The sequence below is a fragment of the Lithobates pipiens genome, unplaced genomic scaffold, assembly GCF_037356315.1.
Source record: "Lithobates pipiens isolate NorthernLeopardFrog02 unplaced genomic scaffold, aLitPip1_a1.2 Scaffold_22, whole genome shotgun sequence".
Taxonomy (NCBI): Eukaryota; Metazoa; Chordata; class Amphibia; order Anura; family Ranidae; genus Lithobates; species Lithobates pipiens.
This window is the reverse complement of record NW_027507784.1, coordinates 333,364,214-333,383,767: the sequence shown is the minus strand read 5'-3', so window position 1 is coordinate 333,383,767 and position 19,554 is coordinate 333,364,214. Positions and strand designations below refer to the sequence as shown.

At 43.6% G+C, this 19,554-nt stretch overlaps 1 protein-coding gene across 10 annotated transcripts in view; it reads right to left on the bottom strand.

Annotated features, from left to right (window-relative positions):
- Positions 1-19,554, bottom strand: part of BIN1 (bridging integrator 1) — a 183,519-nt gene that overhangs the window by 90,953 nt on the left and 73,012 nt on the right. For all 10 annotated transcript variants that reach the window (XM_077449657.1, XM_077449659.1, XM_077449655.1 and 7 more), the window contains exon 2: positions 12,763-12,843. In XM_077449657.1, the coding sequence (XP_077305783.1) occupies positions 12,763-12,843 (81 nt within the window). The remainder of the gene's footprint in view (positions 1-12,762; positions 12,844-19,554) is intronic.

Below are 19,554 nucleotides of genomic sequence, written 5' to 3'. Positions count from 1 at the left end.
CGGCTCTCACCAGGTTCCTTGCTCAACTTTCTGCCTGCTCCGTTCCTTCCCTATTGTTCATAACTGAGAACCAATCAAAGGAGACTAGGAGAGGAGAGCTCAATTGAGAAAGATTGAGAGACTGCAGCCTGGAAAAAAGCTGAGGGAGAGAGTGTGACAGGAAAAAGAATGAGGAGTGTGCAGGGCAGAAGCCAGAGAGAGAGCCACACTGCCCAGCACCACCAGAGACAGAGCTACACTGCCCTGCGCCACCAGAGAAAGTCATGCTGTCCAGCGCCACCATAGAGAGCCGCGCTGCCCAGCACCGCCAGAGAGAGAAAGACTGAGCCACTGCCAGGGTACAGACATGCTACACTACTGACCAGAGTCGCCCGCGGGGGAACCCAGAGTGAGCGATCATCCAGCCGGATGAATCACTACTGTAGTTTAGCTGGGTCTGTTAAGAGGGCCTGTTGGCCATTATTCATTACTTATCCTAGGGCTTGTACTACCTCTGCAGTCTCTGACCATGATAATGTGATAATGACATTGTCGAAAAGGGGTGGCGCATGGGTGACCCTAAAATTATGCCCCCCCCTGAAAAAAGTTCTGCGGACGCCCATGCTGTCCAGATAATTTATGACTTTTCCGTTTAACCCTGTGTTATCCAAACTCTGTTCAATGAAAAGTGTAAACTCACCACATAAATACTCTATATTCAAAATAAAATTCCCCAATAAAGATCAGAACATGATGGTCACATTTGCATGGAAGCACAATTGAATGAATTTTTTTTTTTTATGTACTAACAGTTAAGCTTCATATACACAATACGAAAAATACCACTTTTGAAGTGTTCGTGCATATGAGCGTATCATTTTTATTTTTCTTGGTGGGCGAGTGGATCTTGGGTGGGAGTTCCCACGCTTTTTTCCCCAGGACTTGACCCCTGCCTGGACCTGCCATCAAGGTGTAAGTAAAGGCAGCCCCACAACCCCATGGAGGAAAAAGGACTTGGCCAGAGACTGAGGCATGCCCCATTCTGCCCATGAGAGGCATCCAAGAAACACAGCTACACCTATGCAAACAAAGCCCAGTTTAAGATGGGAACACTTTTTCGAGGCTATGAAGCTAAATGCCATTACTGTCATTGCCAGTGACCCCCACCACCTTGAACTTACCCGAATCTTAAGATGTTGCCCCTATTTGCGTATATGTACCTGGAACTTCACATGCAAGCAAAAAGGCCCCTGAAGATCGACGAGCAGCACCAGAGCATACAGTACAGTGGCCACCATGTGCTTTATGGGTTAGTCCCAACCAGGACTGGTTTCTATTAGCTATCATGTTTTATGATTTGTGACACCTCCCCCCCAAAACCATGCTCAAAATTCCACTTTCTACCAGGCGTTAATCGGGACCAGATAAGATTCCTCACATCTTCTGGATTTTCAGGGCTGATCTTTTACCTCCAGCTTCTGTAAACAGAGGAATCTCCAATGTCTTTGTTTTACTCTGGTGACATTCGGAATTCTATTTCACAACGTTCATCAGATTTGCAGAAGGAGCACACCAGATGATCTTCTCCACATACTGCTCAGTCAGCATCTGTCTGTTTTCTGAGATTGAGTCATGTCTTTAGCAACATTACTAGTCCTGGACCTGCCATCAAGGTGTAAGTAAAGGCAGCCCTACAACCCCATGGAGGAAAAAGGCCAGAGACCGAGGCATGCCCCATTCTGGCCATGAGAGGCATCCAAGAAACACGGTTACACCTATACAAACAAGGCCCAGTTTAAGATGGGGACACTTTTTTCGAGGCTATGAAGCTAAATACCATTTACTGTCATACTGCCAGTGATCCACTCCACCTTGAACTTGTCCGAAATCTTCAGATGTTGGCCCTATTTGCGTATATGTACCTAGAACTTCATATGCAAGCAAAGGGGCCCCTGAAGATGGACGGGGCGGCACCAGAGCATACAGTACAGTGGCCACCATGTGCTTTATGGATTAGTCCCAACCAGGACTGGTTTCTATTAAGCCCCATACACACCATCAGTTTTTCTGCTGAGTTTTTCCTTCAGGTTTACCAAAACCATATAATATGAGGTCAAACCTTAGGAGTTTCATATGGTTTTGGTAAACCTGGAGGAAAAACTCATAGTGCGTATGGGGCTTTAGCCATCATGTTTTACGATTTGTGACACCTCCTCCCCCAAAACCATGCTCAAAATTCCACTTTCTACCAGGCGTTAATCAGGACCAGATAAGATTCCTCAAACCTACTAGATTTTCAGGGCTGATCTTTTGCCTCCAGCTGCTGTAAACGGAGGAATCTCCAACGTCTTTGTTTTGCTCTGGTGACATTCAGAATTCTATTTCACAACGTTCATCAGATTTGCAGAAAGAGCACACCAGATGATCTTCTCCACATACTGCTCACTCAGCATCTGTCTGTTTTCTGAGGTTGAGTCAGGTCTATAGATCTATCCTGGAGGATGTTTTCTCTTCTACAGGCCGCATACCGACTTCCTGCACAGAGTCCTGACTGAGCAGGACAAAGCACATTCCAGCACCGGCGCTTTATACACCAGGAACTGAAGAGCCAGCCAGACTTAGCACACAACATCAAAAAGCCCTGCTCCGAGTACTAATTACAGAGCAAACATTAGCAAGTCATTATAGCAGACCTGCACTTAGGGGTTAACCTTAAAGCAAACGCTCTTGCCATGCTTGGTCACAGGCAAACGCCCTCGCCACGCCCGGTCGCAGGCAAACGCCCTCGCCGCGCCTGGGGCGCAGGCAAACGCCCTCGCCGCGCCCGGTCGCAGGCAAACGCCCTCGCCACGCCCGGTCGCAGGCAAACGCCCTCGCCGCGCCCGGCAGCAGGCAAACGCCCTCGCCGCGCCCGGCCGCAGGCAAACGCCCTCGCCGCGCCCGGCCGCAGGCAAACGCCCTCGCCGCGCCCGGCCGCAGGCAAACGCCCTCGCCGCGCCCGGCCGCAGGCAAACGCCCTCGCCGCGCCCGGCCGCAGGCAAACGCCCTCGCCGCGCCCGGCCGCAGGCAAACGCTTACTGGCTTGGACAAAGGGAATGCCCGTTAGGCTCCATTCACAATTTTTTAATGCAGGCAGAATTGCTGTGGTTCTGCCTGTGATCCCTTGGATCACTTTTATTGCCATTACAAGAAATATAAACATCCCTTGTGACAATAATAAAGAATGACAAGTCCTCTTTATGAAGAGATCTGGAGTCAGTAAGACCCCTTACCTCTCCTCTAAAATGGAAAGCATTAGATTAAAAAAAAATAAAAAAGCCTACTTGCATCGGCCGTAAACTGGAAGGAACGTCATGACGTCGCTCCGGTCCTCCTAGGCCATAGAGATGGGTGGAGGCCATATTTCCTCTGATCATTTGTAGCCAGCCGCCGCCAGCTCCAGATGGGATCTCGGGTTTCACAATCAGCCAGGTAAGCCCAAGAACCACCGAAAAACGGCAGAGGGGGAACCCCTCACACTCCTCACACCGCTTCTAAAAGTGATCCAGAGGCTAATCAGCTGCTCAGGTGACTTTTATTGGAAAGACCGGCGCCTGAAGAATTTTTTTTTTAATACCAGCGTTATGGCATCTAGTTGCAGCCATAACTCCGGTATTAAAATGTCAAAGTCATGACCTTTTTTTCCTAGTTTGGCGGTTACCAAGTGGCTAGCAAAAGAGAAATAGTTGCAAAAGATTCAATGTAACTTTTCCTCTATTCAAGAGGAGAAAACAAAGACAGGGGGTACAGTGACTGATCACTGATAGCCAATCAGAGCCTTTCCCAGTGATCAGGTGATCTTGGACTAGACGTCCTGGGTTACTGATCGTATACACAAGACTCGGACCTCTCGGCGAGAGCCTGTTGTCTCTACTGGGAGCGCACAAACACAAGTACGCATGTATGGGTATGCTCATCTTGAAGTGGTTTACATTCTGATGTTCTTGTAATTCAGTCTTGGAAGTCTTCTAGGGGGGGGGCGGGGGATCTGCGGTCGCCGGTTGTGTACGAGACGCCCACACAAGTCTAATTTTCTGCTCATGTCATTAACTCAGAGAGATAGTTCAGCTACTAAGAGGTCCACTTAGGACGATCGATTTACTAAAAAACTGTAGAATGCCAAATCAGCAGTGCAATGGTGCATGGAAGCCAATTCAACTGCTTGCAGCAGGACTGAGGACTTTTGAGCAGTGGCGGCTGCTGCGCCATTTTTTTTTTGGGGGGGGGAGCACACAAACCAGTCCCCCCCTCCTGCGTGCTCACCAGCCCCGCATTTACTAGTCTGCAGGCGGCTTTGGTGGCTTCCCCCAGCCAATCCTGTCGCTTCTCCTCCCAGCCAATGCGGTCTTAGGACCCGCTTCCTGTCCTGATTGGCCAGGAGGGGTAGCAGGAAGACAATAGCAAAATGTTAATGTTCCAAGTGGGTGGGCTTGGAGCGCCCTGCCCCCCCAAGCCCAACCTTTTTGAAGCCAAAAAAAAAAAACCACACCCTCGTAGAACTCTATGCAATCCGGTGCCGCACATAGAGATTGGGGGGGGGGGGGGGCAGCGCCCCTTATGAAACAGCCGCCGCTGCAAGGAGTACTGAGGCAGGGTGCGGTGATGGTATCAGGAAGCTCTGTGCAGCAACCCCACCAACCACAATCTTCCTGGATTGCATAGAGGAGCGCAGAGATCCAGTGGTACTAAAATAAGGTCATGAAAATAGAAAGATTTTACTTGAAAAATGACATTAGAATGTTGAGGAAGAGGGGAATAAAAAAAAAGAAGGACACGGTAAAAGGCAAAAACAAAAAGCAGATTAAACTTCGGCTTTAAGAGCGGAGACGGCTCGGCCATCCCAGTTCATGTGCCCATTTCTTCTCCTACGCTGGACATGAATAGGAGGATTTCTTATCGCTGCTGAAGAGTGAACAGGAGGCGGCGTGTGGCTGGAGGCTGATCAGTGCCCCAGATACTCAGCCAGCGAGAGCTCAGCGGGAGACGACTAAGCTGAAGTATATTTTTCTAACTGGATTAGAAATTAAAATTTTGGGAAATGGCAATATTCTATTATTTTTTTTATTTTTATTTTTTATTTTCTAAATCTATTATAGTATATTCTATCCTTTCCTATTCTTTTTTTAATGCAAATTATTTTATTTTTTTATTATTTGAATTTCAGAAGGTTATATTCTCGCTTTTCTATTCTATTTGCTATTCTGTTATTATTTGCCATTCTGTTATTATTTGCCATTCTGTTATTTGCTATTCTGTTATTATTTGCTATTCTGTTATTAGCTATTCTGTTATTTGCTATTCTGTTATTATTTGCTATTCTGTTATTATTTGCTATTCTATTATTTGCTATTCTATTATTTGCTATTCTATTATTTGCTATTCTATTCTATTTTGTTCTGGGTTTTTTATTTTCCGTTGTATTCTTTACTATTCCTTTATTTTCTATTCCATTTTATTCTCTTTGGAAATTGGAGAAACAAAAAAATATTGGAAACTTTGAATTTCGAAAACTATTTAAAAATGAATAAAAAATTTGAACTTCGTCCAAATTTTTTTATTTATTGTTTTTGCCATTTCAGATTAGTTTAAAAAAAAAAAAAAATCTGTACTATTGCAATTAGGAAATTCGGATACATCAGAATTTACAAAAAACGAAAAAGTGTTCCTGAATTTTAATTCAGAACAAAAAAAAAAAAAAATGAACTGCACATGTCTAGTGATAACTATGACCAGTCGTAGCGATCATTTACGATACCCGGACACCGTAAATGAGAAGATCAGGCTCCCTGCCAATTGAGGAACTCTTTTCCTGTACACACGGTCGGACATTCCGACAGAAAATGTCCGATTGGACCGTGTTGTCGGATAATCCGACCATGTGTGGGCTTCATCTTACTTTTTCCGTCGGAATGTCCGACCAACAAAGTTTGAGAGCTGGATATAAACATTTTCCGACAACATGATCCGATTGGACTTTGACCGATCGTTTGTAGAGAATTCCGATCGGACAAAGTGCCACGCATGCTCAGATCAAATTCCTAGACCAAAGCTATTGGCTACTAGCCTGAACGTAGTCCCGTTGTAACTAAATAACGTCATCACGTTACCAACGATCGGATTTTCCGACAACTTTGTCCGACCGTGTGTATGCAACACCAGTTTCGGACAAAATCCGCCGGATTTTGTTGTCAGAATGTCTGACTGTGTGTACAAGGGCTAATTCTGACTTGGCAGGGGAAAGGCCAGACCTCTACAGAGAGACCACTGCTTTCTCTTCAGCATGCTGGCAGGAGACAGGCTTTTCTATTCAGGCTGTGGCTGTTTTTCTATAAAAAAAAGGAGGAATTGTAAGACTTTGCAAAGGTTTTCATGCACCTGGAAAGAATTTTTACAGTTTAAAGCGGTGTTCCACCCACTTTTGAGAGGTGGTCTTAAAAGAAAGACCACCTCTCCACCCCTTGTTTTTGAAGAGGAGAAGAACAAGGGGGGCAGGACTTTATATGAAGTACAAGGTAGCAATAGAATTTCACCCTTCGTTTTTGGATATTACATTTTTTTTCTTCTTCTTCTAACATACCTTTTTATGAAGTATAGCCTGTACTTCCGATCCATCCAGTCCGAGGCGCAGGGCGTCATATCCTTTTTGTGCGGCGAGACCCCCCCCCCCGCTGTCTTCTGGGACCTGTGTGTGTCCCAGTGGACAGCTGGCCATTCACAAAGCACTGTGCGACTTGCGCATGCGCAGTAGGAAACGGGCAGCTGCAAGGCTCCACTGCCGGTTTACCTTAGTTAGAATGGCGATGCCTGCACCCGATCCGATGGATGGATCTGCCTCGGGGGGGGGGGGGGGGGGGGTTCAACATTGCAAAGTCCCTGGAAAGGTAAGTGACCTTATTAACTGCTAGCCGTCCAGCCGCCACAGTTGTACTACAGCAGCATGGCTCAGCTGTTACATCTGTAACATAAACGGCCACTAGAGGGCGCTTGCCCGTACCCTCCACTCGCTCCCTCGAGCCGATGCGAGTGCCCGGCGGTCTTGATCACCACCGTGCTCCCGCCATCGCTCAGGGCACACGGAGAACCGGGAGGTGTGTGTGTGTGTGTGTGTGTAGGACAGCGCCCAGTGTCAATTTTTACCATGAGACAATTCTTGTTCTGTTTGAAAAACTATAAACCCCTGTAGCATTTCTAACTGCAGCCATCTTGACTAAGGGCGGATGATTAATTTAGCCATTGGCTTGCCAAGTGTAACCACCCTGTGCGGCACAGATTCCCTCTGCGGCCCAGGGCCCCCCTCAGCCTCCCTGTATCACCCACCCATACTTCAGACTGGAGAGTGGGGAAAAGGCCGGTAAACAGGTCCTTTACAGGCCCTTTCCTTTTCAGTACCAATCACTCACCGTGTTCATTCATAACTGAAGCACAGTAAACACTGTTTAGTATGCTTCAGTTTATGAATGAACAGGAAGCGGCTCAGCACAAAACGTCTCCCATTCATTGACTGTCCAGTGCAGCTGAGGCTGCAGAGAAAGACTCCGGAGTCTCTGTCCTCAGTCCCTTTCCCCGATTCAAAAGTGAGACATCAGGAGTCTGTTTAGACCCTTGATATTTCACCAAAGTCCCACAAGGGTGCTCTGAAAAAATATTTTATATAAATTAAAAAAAAAAAAAATTGTAAAATAGAATATTTAAAATAAATAAACTGACACCAATCTCTGCTCTACTGACATGTCTACTGCACTGACACATCCATGTTTTAACATATATATATATATATATATATATGGGCTGAAACCACTAATCGATTATGAAATTAATTGATTACTATTTTCATAATCGATTAATAGGCCAGTAACATAATGGGGTTAAAAAAAAAAACTAAAATGAGCCCTTTATAGTACAAAAATATAATCACTACTGTAGATAGTACATTCACTGTTCTACAGTAAAAAAAAAAAAAATTAACCCCTTCCAGTAGTGATTATCTTCTTTTTTATACTATAAAGGGCTAATTTTTGTCTTTTTAACCCCATTATGTTACTAAACATCTTAGGCCTGGTTCACATCTATGTGTTTATTGCTGCTTTCTGCAAAAACGCACTACAGCTCATTTACATGGTTTCCTATGGGACACGCTCATATCTGTGCTTTTTCAGCCGCTGCATATTTGGAAAGGGTCGGGGACTTTTAACGCAAAACAGTGCTTTTTTGGTTCAATATACTTCAATGGAGAAGCTGCAGAAAAGCATGTAATGCGTTTTTTGAAGCAATTTGTGTTTTTTAATCTGCCCAAAAAAAAAAATGCAAATTGCATTAAAATCACATGCACAAAAATCAAAAACGCACAGCAAAAAGCACTGCAGAAACAGATAAAAAGCAAAAACTGCATAGGTGTGTCCCGAGACTTATGCTGGCCACACAGATGAATTTTCAGGTGAGAATATTCAGATGAAAAATCTTTGTACATTCGCTGAATGAAAGAATTTTGTTTGAAATTTTCACTTCATTTCTGAACAAAAAACACATACACTGTCTGAAAAGTCCTTTGACCAAGAAGTTTTCTATTTCCAAATTTTCCCCTCACTGTGGTTGAAAATGAACGTCAATTTGAGCCACTTTTTTTTTTTAAGGTTATTAACCGATTAATCAACCAACTAATTGATTATGAAAATAATCGTTAGTTGCAGCCCTAATATATATATATATATATATATATATATATATATATATATATATATATATATATAAATAATGTGTGTGTAATATAAATATATGTATGTATAATCAGCCAGTATATGTATATTATATATATATATATATATATATATATATATATATATATATATATATATATATATATATATATATATATATATATATATATATTATATACACACACATACATACATACATACATACATACATACATACATACATACACACACACACACACACACACACACACACATTTATTCAGGGAAGCCTATCCCACACCCAGCTAACAACTGTCCCCGAGCCACCCCCACATCAAATAATTCTCTGTAGCTATTACCTTTTGTACCACCACCCCCTCCCTTTAAAACAGAGGGTCTCAAACTGGCGGCCCTCCAGCTGTTGCAAAACTACAAGTCCCATCATGCCTCTGCCTCTGGGAGTCATGCTTCTAACTGTCAGCCTTGCAATGCCTCTTGGGACTTGTAGTTTCGCAACAGCTGGAGGGCCACCAGTTTGAGACCCCTGCGAAATGTAAGCTCTACGAGCCGGGCCCTCCTGTACCTTTTGTACTGAACTGTACTGTAATTGTGTTGTCCTCCCCTATACATTGTAAAGCGCTGCATAAACTGTTGGCGCTATATAATCGTGTATAATAATAAAAAAAAATTATAATAAATAATAATAAATATATATATATATATATATATATATATATATATATATATATCATATCATATACACACACACTTTTTTACATGGTATGAATTACTATTCTTGTACATTCATTTAGACACTTCCATTACTGTTGGCCAATGGGTATATGGTTTAACTATGACCCAGGGAAGGGGATAATGTCTTGCCATCAGATTAATTGGGAGATGTCCTTATGTTGTTATTTTTTTTCTAGCCCTGATGGAGGTGCTCTTGGACCTATAAAAAGCATTGGGTACTTTATGGATTTTGTCCCTGTGACGTTTATTGGAATAAAGTTGTATTCGGTTCTCCTAGCAATTTCCATTTTTGTTACATTACTGAGGATCTATAACTGCTGCATATAACCTCTTAATGAATTATGGAACTTATACAGCATTCAAATGCATTACACCGTTCCTACAGCATTTAGACAATAGAAGAAATCCCGTTATATCGTCCAGTAAAAGTTTGGTCCTCTCAAAACTACACATTTCTGTAACATAAGCCGCACGCCAAATTTTGTCTCTTTCCGTGTACAATTGTCAAAAAAAAAAAAAGACAGCACACCCAAAACCAACCTTCCTTTGATGCATTTCTCTAATACTGGCTTGCTCATAAGGATAGGAGAAGTGCCCCGTTCTTGTGAGAAAGCCAGCAGTGGTGAAATATGTCCAAGTTTATCTTCAGGTGGAGACATTGTGCCAAGTCTTTTTTTTGGAAGTCCCCCCCATCCTTTTGAACCAGCCAGCAGTGGTTAAACACATAAAAGGAAGTTTGCTTTCGGGTGGAGACATTGTGTGAAGCCATCTTTGAAGTCCCCCGTCCTTGTGAGCCAGCCATCAGTGGAGAAACGCGTCAAAAGGAAGGTTGCTTTTGGGTGGAGACATTGTGTGAAGTCATTTTTGAAGTCTCCTATGCTTGGGAGCAAGCCAGCGGTGGTGCAGCACATCAAGGAAGGTTGCTTTCGGGTGGAGACGTTGTATGCAGGCTTTGACAAAATGATTAAAACACAAAAAAGAAGAGCCAAGTTTTGGAGTGCGGCTTAGATTTTTTATATTTTTGACAGAGAGTGAAGACGGGCCATGGTAGCCAACAAATGGGTTGTCTGTGTGATGTAAGGAGCAAGTCTTTAGCGTAGCCATGGGTTTGGGTATGTGCTACACATTTCTGTAACCAGAACTTCCACTTGTATCTCTAAGAAAGGCAATGTGCCCTTTTAACCACTTGCCCTCCGGAAGATTTACTCTCCTTAACCGCTTGCCGACCAGCCGCCATCATTATACCGTCATACTGCGGCGGGTTGACACGATCCCACGAGCCGTCGTAGCTGTACGACGGCTCCTTTAAGCGGCCGCTGCCAGAGGGGGTGCCGATGCTGGTGGCCAACGGCCGCGATGACTGCCGGTCACAACCAATCGAGGGCACATGAGGCAGAACAGGGATGTACGTGTGTGTGTGTGTGTGTGTGTGTGTGTGTGTGTGTGTGTGTGTGTGTGTGTGTATGTGTATATATAAACACACAAATCCCTGTTCCGCGAGGAAAGACAGATCATGAGTTCCTATTAGCCAGGAACCACGATCTGTCATCTCCTCTAGTCAGTCGCCTCCCCCTACAGTTAGAACACACACACAAGGAACACAGTTAACCCCTTGATCGCTCCCTAGTGTTAAACCCTGTCCTGCCAGTGACATTTTTACAGTAATCAGTGCATTTGTATAGCACTGATCGCTGTATAAATGCCAATGGTCCCAAAAATGTGTCAAAAGTGTCCAATGTGTCCGCCATAATGTCGCAGTCCCGATATAAAATCGCAGATCGCCGCCATTACCAGGAAAAAAATAAAATAAGAAAAAAAATGCTCTAAATCTATCCCCTATTTTGTAGACGCTATAACTTTTGTGCAAATCAGTCAATATAAGCTTATTGAGATTTTTTTTTTTTTTTAAACAAAAATATGTAGAAGAATACATATTGGCCTAAAAACTGTGAAAAAAAAATTGCACTCTTTTAAAAAAAAAGAAAAAAAGGGATATTTATTATAGCAAAAAGTACACAATGTTTTTTTTTTTTTTTTAAATTGACGGTCTTTTTTGTTTATAGCGCAAAAAATAAAAAATAAAACGCAGAGGTAATCAAATAGCACCAAAAGAAAGCTCTATTTGTGGGGGAAAAAAAGGACGGCAATTTTGTTTGGGTGCAGCGTCGCACGACTGTGCAATTGTCAGTTAAAATGACGCAGTGCCGAATCACAAAAAGTGCTCTGGTCAGGAAGGGGGTAAATTCTTCCGGGGCTAACTGACCATTGCGCAGTCATGCGATGCTGTACCCATTTGCGGTACTTTTTCCCCACAAATAGAGATTTCTTTTGGTGGTATTTGATCACCTCTGTGCTATAAAAAAATGTATAAATAAATAATAAATGAAAAAAGTGACAATTTTGTGAAAAAAAAACTAATAAAAAGTAACATATTTTAAAGTATGTATGTATGTATGTATGTATGTATGTATGTATGTATATATATATATATATATATATATATATATATATATATATATATATATATATATATATATATATTTATTTATTTATTAGTTTGCACAAAAGTTATAGCTCCTACAAACTATGGGAGATTAATACTTTTAAATTTATCTTTATAATGGTGGCGATCAGCGACTAATAGCAGGACTGCGATATTGTGGTGGAAAAAAATCGGACTTCTGACACTTTTTGGGGACCGGTGACACAGAAAATATGCACTGCCACTGTACTAATGACACTGGCTGCAAAGAGGTTAACCGTGTGCCTATCTGGTGCTTACTCTCCGGGGGGGGATGGCATAGATCCATGTCTTTGCAGAAACACAGGATCCATGCTGTCCCCTCTGACAGAATGGCCTTGTTTACATAGGCAGATTGTCGTTCTGCCTGTGTCCTGTGTAATCAGTGACAAAATATTACAGCACACACATGCAAAACTAAGTTTTGTATGTGTGCGTTGTAATATTTTGTTTCTGTTTTTCTTTCTGTTGTTTCTGTTGTGTGGTCTTATGGCAGCACCATCTTTATGCATTTTTTTTCAGGGTGTGCCCCCCAAATATCTTGTCTGTGTAATCAGTGGGTGTGGCAGACATAGAGTCTGCTGGGCTCCGGCTGCGTGTGATCACAGCAGGAGCGGGTCGCCGGCGGCGGGCGCCCCAGACCCGGAAGTGTCAGATTGCACACGCAGTACGTGATCTGGCACAGAGCGGCCGTCCTGTCGCAGTACATGTATGGTGGGCGGGCCCCACGTGGGTAAAGTGAGCGGTATAAAACCAGCGCATTTCGTGGGCACTCACCAGCTGTTTGCCGAAGTTTTGCACGCATTGTTCAAACTGCTCGTCTTTCGTCTCGTCCGCTTTCCCCAATTTCTGGAGCACCTGAAGATAAGAAAAAAAAAACACCAGAGATCAGGAAAATGTAGCAAACCACAAAAGGGAAGACAGAGTCCAGTTTAAATTTCCATGCGACATATCACATTAACGACCTATTGGAGCTGCAGGCAAAATGTCCTTTGTGCAGAACAGAATGATCCTCATTTAAATAAATGATGCTGGAAGGGTACGCCAGGTACCGCACAAGACTACTCCTCCGCCAAATAACTGTACGTGCTCGTTTTACAAATTCTGACATCTGATATGTTGTAAGGGGGTGACCACACGCTTCTGACGACAGGCAAACAGTCCACTGAAAGACTCGTCCTTCCACCCTTAAAGTGTCACTAAACCCACAACAGTAAACTCAGGTTCCACAGCGAACATACTTTACTGCATATACAGACTAAGGGCTTTTATCCTCCCCATTGTGTAAAAAGGCTGTTTGATCCTGTCCTCTGATTCTCCCCTTCTTTTATTGTCCACAATCCACTTCCTAATAGTACAGAGCCTTGGAGGCACTCTGCACATGCTCAGTTTGGGGTATATTGCTAGAGAGTTTTTTTTTTTGGGGGGGGGGGGGGGGGAAGGTGCTTGTGATCAGCCCAGGGCCAATCAACACTGTCCAGACAGAGGGTCAGGGGTCCTGCAGGACAGTCAGAGGAGAATGAAAACTCCCCTTACAAGCCATAACTAGTGATCGACCTGAGATTCAGAAATCACAAGCATGCTATATACTGGCGATGATGAGAAACGGCATTTAGCAGTTTTTATTTAGTAATATTGCATTTCCATGTTCTTTGTACTGTGGGAGACCAGATATAGTGAATGCAGGCTCTTGGGTTTAGCAAGACTTTTAACCCAACCAGATTCTCCATGTGAAACCATTGTTGACATGTGGCATCATTTGTGCCTCAGAACCTCCTTTTTCATTAGGAAATAAACTGGAAAAACCCTATGAGCAATAATGATCGCTTCCAACAACTGGAAAACTGTTGCGTGCCCCCCAGGATATGAAAGATGATTCACTTCTTGATCACCACAAGCTATGGCCCAGCTGGAGCAGAACCTGGCAGTGCCCGACCACTTGCAAAGAGCTTGGTTTTCATGTGAGCCCCAGAACTCAGGTGCAAAATGTCTGCATTGACCCAATTAGCTATGACTTGGTCACAGTTGCACATGCTGAAAGGGGAGGAGATGCTTGTGACGTTGAGATCACTGAGCTAATATGGGCACAATTACAACTTCCTTCCCAGAAGCTGTCCATGTGGCCAAATTTGGCCCCCCAGTAAAGGCTGGCACTGATCGCTTCCTTACTGACCACCCTAAGTAGAGTGCTATGAAGAACACAACTTTTTTTGTATTAGTCCCTGCCCCAGAGAACTCTACATTCTACCGCCGCCCCAAAGAGGTCTACCTTCTAGCCCAATCTATACCTGCTGTGTGTGCAATAATGCTTGCTTCCAACACCTGGGAAACATGTGCGTCCCCGAGAATATACAAAAACGTGGTCCGCTTCTTGCTTGATCACCACAAGCTACAGCCCAGGTGGGACAGACCCTAGCAATATCTGACCACTAGGGATGAACTTGTTTTTAATGCAAGCCCATGTTTGGTGGAACCCAGGAGGAGACCATCTACATTGGCCAAATCTGCAGCCTGGTCACAGGTATACAGACACAAACACACACAAACGGGTGGGGATGTTTGTGACATCATTGATGTCATTAATCAGTTATGGCCACAATGGTAGCTTCCTACCGACAGTCGTCCATGTGGCCAAACTAGTCCCAGCTTTGGCTGGCACCAAAAGCTTCCTTACTGACCACCCCTGACTGGTATGAAGAGCACAACTATTTATATTAGTCCCTGCCCCAGAGAATTCAACATTCTATCCCCACCCTAGAGGAGTCAAACTTTCTAGCCTAATTTAATCCTACTCTGAGAAAAAATTACTGTTTTCAACACCTGGAAAACTCGTCTGCCTGCCCACCCCCCACCCCGAGGATATGAAAACACGGTCTACTTCTTGTTTGAATATCACAAGCTATGGCCAGGACCTGGCAATGTCCAACCAATAGGGATAAGCTTAGATGCAGTCTGAACCCATGTTTGGTGTAACCCAAAAAGGAAATGGGTTGGCCCCCAACAACTGTGGTTTGGTCACAGCTGCACAAAGGGGCGACAATGATTGCGACATCATTGACCTATTCTGGCCACACTGACAACTTCCTACCAGAAGCTGTCCATGCAGCTAAATAATGCCCCAATTCAGCTGGCACTGACAAGTTCCTTCTGGGTTTGCATCAACTCAGGTTCATTCCTGCCAACCCTTAAATAGATTGGTCCGAAAAGCACAACTATTCGAACAAGTCCATGCCTCCAAGAATTCTACATTCTACCCCCACCCCAGAGGAGCCTACCACCTAGCTACTTTTGTAGATTGCTTCAAAATAAGGCTAGATAGGTTTCTAAATGCACAAAATTAAGCTGGATAATATTTATTTAAAAAAAAGAACTCTGCTTATTGTTCATCCAGTAGAGTATTTGACCGCTTTAGGGGATGGGGAAGACACTTTCCCAGTCGGAGGAAATGAGAGGGAATGCTATAAGGATTTTGTTTGCCTTCCTCTGGATCAGATGAAGGAGTAGGGTTATGATGAATTACATTTTTAATTTATGTCTTCTGGTTGAACTCTATAGATATGTGCCTTTGCTATCTAGGTAACCATTCTACCTATAGCTCCAGGAAGAAAACTACAATCTAATTTACTACCACAGTCACAACATATTCAACTTACAAAGAAAACAAATGTGGTGCATCAGCTAACATTCTACTGTCTCCCAACCAAAATTGCCCACTGTGCTACAACCATGACATGTTCTTCAGCAATTATCAATCTCTGCTCCAGAGGAGCTTACAATGGGCATGTATCTGTGTCTGCTACTGAGCATGTGCAAAGGAATGGTGGCCATCTTTGATGCTGGAATTCCATGTTTCTGTACCATGTGATCTGCTGTGTCACTTCTGGACGTTTGTGAGTGCTTAGACTTAATAAATAATTTTTATTGTTGGTTTTACGCTATGTGGAGTGTCTTAGTCCCTGTACACACGGTCGGAGATTTCGACAACTAAATCCGTCGGATTTTGTCCGTTGGATCTTGTCCAAAACTGTTGCACGGTCGGACTAAGTTGTCGAAAAATCCGATCATTCAGAACGTGATGACGTAATTTCGTTACGATGGGACTACGTTCAGGCTAGTAGCCAATAGCTTTGATGTAGGAATTTGATCTGAGCATGCGTGGCACTTGGTCCGATCAAAATTCTCTACACATGATCGGAGTATGTCCGATCGAACCAGTTGGTCGGGAAATATTTCCAACGAGTTCGAAAATTGGGTCCGATGGATATTCCGACGGAATCAGTCCGATGCATACCACACACAGTCGGATTATCCGACAACACGGTCTGATAGGACACATTCCGACGGATTCTCCGACCGTGTGTACAAGGGCTTATGTATGCATCAGTCCCAGTGGTGCAGCGGTTCCCTGCAAGTTGCAGGTGTATAAGGTGACAACTGACAGCAAAATTCCTGGCGTCTCTTTGAAAGAGTGGAGGCTAAAGAGAGCGACCTTTCCCTGGGGGAATTTCACTATGCGCATGTGACCACTCTTACATGGAGGATCACATTATTTGGTAAGCCTTGTGTGTGACCAATGACACCTGGGACACTTTACAAGTGATTGATGGTGATGGCCTGAGAAGTTCATACCATTTTCTCATCATTGCTGGTGGGACTCTTTATTCTGTCCGAGTGTATATGCCTCTATATAAATTCCTGGTATTAAGCACTGTCGATTTATTCAATTTGAGCGACAAAAAAAGGGTCCGGAACTTGTTTGAGCTTCAGGCGACATGGAGTGGAGATGTGAACCATCTCCATTGAGAATAATGGATTTTTTCCCCTCTAGCGTTTTGTAGCTTCAGGCTTCAAGCTACAAAACGCTCAAGTGTGAATGGGGTCTAAGTGTTGGAGTGGTGGGAACACTATTAGTTATATAACAAGTCCAGCGCGCTAAAACCCAAAACTAAAATGATAAAATGGAATTGTAATAAAAAATAATCCTATGAATCACCAAGATCTTGCCCCCAATGTCTCCCATCCAAGTACTAACAAGGCCCAACCCTTGCTTTTCTTCCAAGATCAGACAAGATCACATTCATGGTGGTAAATCGACAGTGCTTAATACCAGGAATTTAGGCTGCATTCAGACCTGAGCGTAGCGTTTTCAAGCAGAAAATCGTGCAAATTGAACGCGATTTTGCGGCTTTTTTGCTGCGTTTTTACCGCGATTTTGTGCAGGGCAAAAGGTCACCAATGTTAAAAGAAGAAAAACTCCCAAATCTGCTCAATTCGAGCGCCAAAAAAGGGTCCGGAACTTGTTTGAGCTTCAGGCGTTCGGCTTCAGGGGACATGGAGTGGAGATGTGAACCATCTCCATTGAGAATAATAGATTTTTTCCCCTCTAGCGTTTTGTAGCTTCAGGCTTCAAGCTACAAAACGTTCAGGTGTGAATGGGGTCTTAAAGTTCTGGTGTAAAAAGAAACCAGTCAACCTACTGGTATAGTCTTAGCAGAGAGGAAGCCCAAACACCCCAAGAAAACCCACAAACCTGGCCAAAGCACAGCAGTTCCATGCACACCCATGGTGGGAACTGAACCTATTGCGCCGGTGCGGTGAGGCAGCATTACCAAGAGTACCACTGTTGCCAGCTATGCTGTATTCCAGTGTTTCTCAACCTTTCAGTCAAGACACCCTTTAAAATTATAGATAATCTTGAGGCACCCTCCAAAAATTATGGACAGGCTTGAAGTGCCTCATCCTAAAATGTAAAAACTATTCTGAGAGTTTTACATAATGCAGCAACACCATTAAACGTAGGACACCCAACGTTGGAGGTGATTTATTCTCCCAAAGCAAATAAATTTTTTGCAAATTGGTGCTGACTAGTATTCTCTTCTCCCTTCGTTTTTCTCCAACACTTAGCAAATGAGACCTCAAAAGGCTGATGGAGAGAAGCAAGGGAGGGTCAAACTAGGATGATGTGCTGGGAACTTACATCCTCCTTATCAACTGACTTCATTGGTCATTAGGTTAGGAGGCTGGCAGCTAGAAGGTTGTAATGGTGTACAATGAAAACCTGTGGCAGGTTTCATCCACCCACTGACTTGTATCCAATTTGTAGGCATTTTGCCAAGGCACCCCTGAAGAGACCTCAAGGCACCCTGGTTGAACAAGGCTGCTGTAATCCCATATCTAAAGCTTGCACAGGGAGGTGTTCTGCCTGTGGAAAACCAGAAACTATTTTTCTCTTGAATAGATTAGGAAATGAAAGGCCACCTCCCCACAAAAATTTGATATTTAAAGCTGAACTCAGAATAAAAAAAAAACAAAAAAAAAAAAACAATGCCGTGCGGTTCCACTTTCATTTTTAGATTGTAAACTCTAACGAGCAGGGCCCTCTGATTCCTCTTGTACCAAATTGTAATGTAACTGTAATGTCTGCCCTCATGTTGTAAAGCGCTGACTAAACTGTTGGCGCTATATAAAACCTGTATAATAATAAAAATAATTGCAAGGATTAAAAAGGTACATTTTAAAATTTTTGCCTAGGGTAACAGGAAGAGGGTCTTTTACTTACCATCTCCCTCGATGCCCAAGGCAACTGGTGCCCACTTCTACTCTCCAATGCTTCAGGTTGTGGGTGGGCCCTCAAAGTCCTCTCTTACATTGCAAAGCGGTTGCTCCTGCATTGTACACGAGGACGTCACAGCTGCAACCATCGGCTGAAGCGCTGAACAGACTTAAAAGCGATTGTATAGTTAACTTTTTAACTTTGACCAACAGGTAAGCCTATAATAAGACTTACCTGTAGGTAAAAAGAAAATCTCCTAAACCTGTACAGTTTAGGAGATATTCCCCTCGCAATGAGCCGCTGACTTCAGCGGCGCATGCGCACCTGGGATTCTCGGCTGAAAGTCCGGCAGATGCCAGACCTTGCCAGGAAGAAAACTCCCGTGCGTATGCGTGGGAGTGATGACATCGCGGCTCCAGCCACTCACAGCGCCGGAGCCGCGATACCCGGAAGACATGCAGAGGGAACATGTCAGCTCCCTCGGTGTGGACTGAGTGAGATGCCGTAGCCTCGTTCTAAGATAAGTATTTCATACTGAGCTAGTATGCGGTGCATATACTGGCTCATTATGCCTTTTGACTTACAGGTGTAAAAAAAAATTAAAAAAAAAATTAAAAAAAAGTCAGAGGGTTTACTCCTGCTTTAAAATAACAAAAATAAAAAAATAAAAAAGTTTTGTCCGTTTTGGATAGAGTAAGCCCCTGTACACACGGTCGGAGATTTCGACAACCAAATCCGTCAGATTTTGTCCGTCGGATTTTGTCCGTCGGATTGTGTCCGAAACTGTTGCATACACACGGTCAGACTAAGTTGTCGAAAAATCCGATTATTCAGAACGTGATGATGTAATTTCGTTACGATGGGACTACATTCAGGCTAGTAGCCAATAGCTTTGATGTAGGAATTTGATCTGAGCATGCGTGGCACTTGGTCCGATCAAAATTCGCTACACGCGATCGGAGTATGTCCGATCGAACCAGTTGGTCGGGAAATATTTCCAACAAGTTGGAAAATTT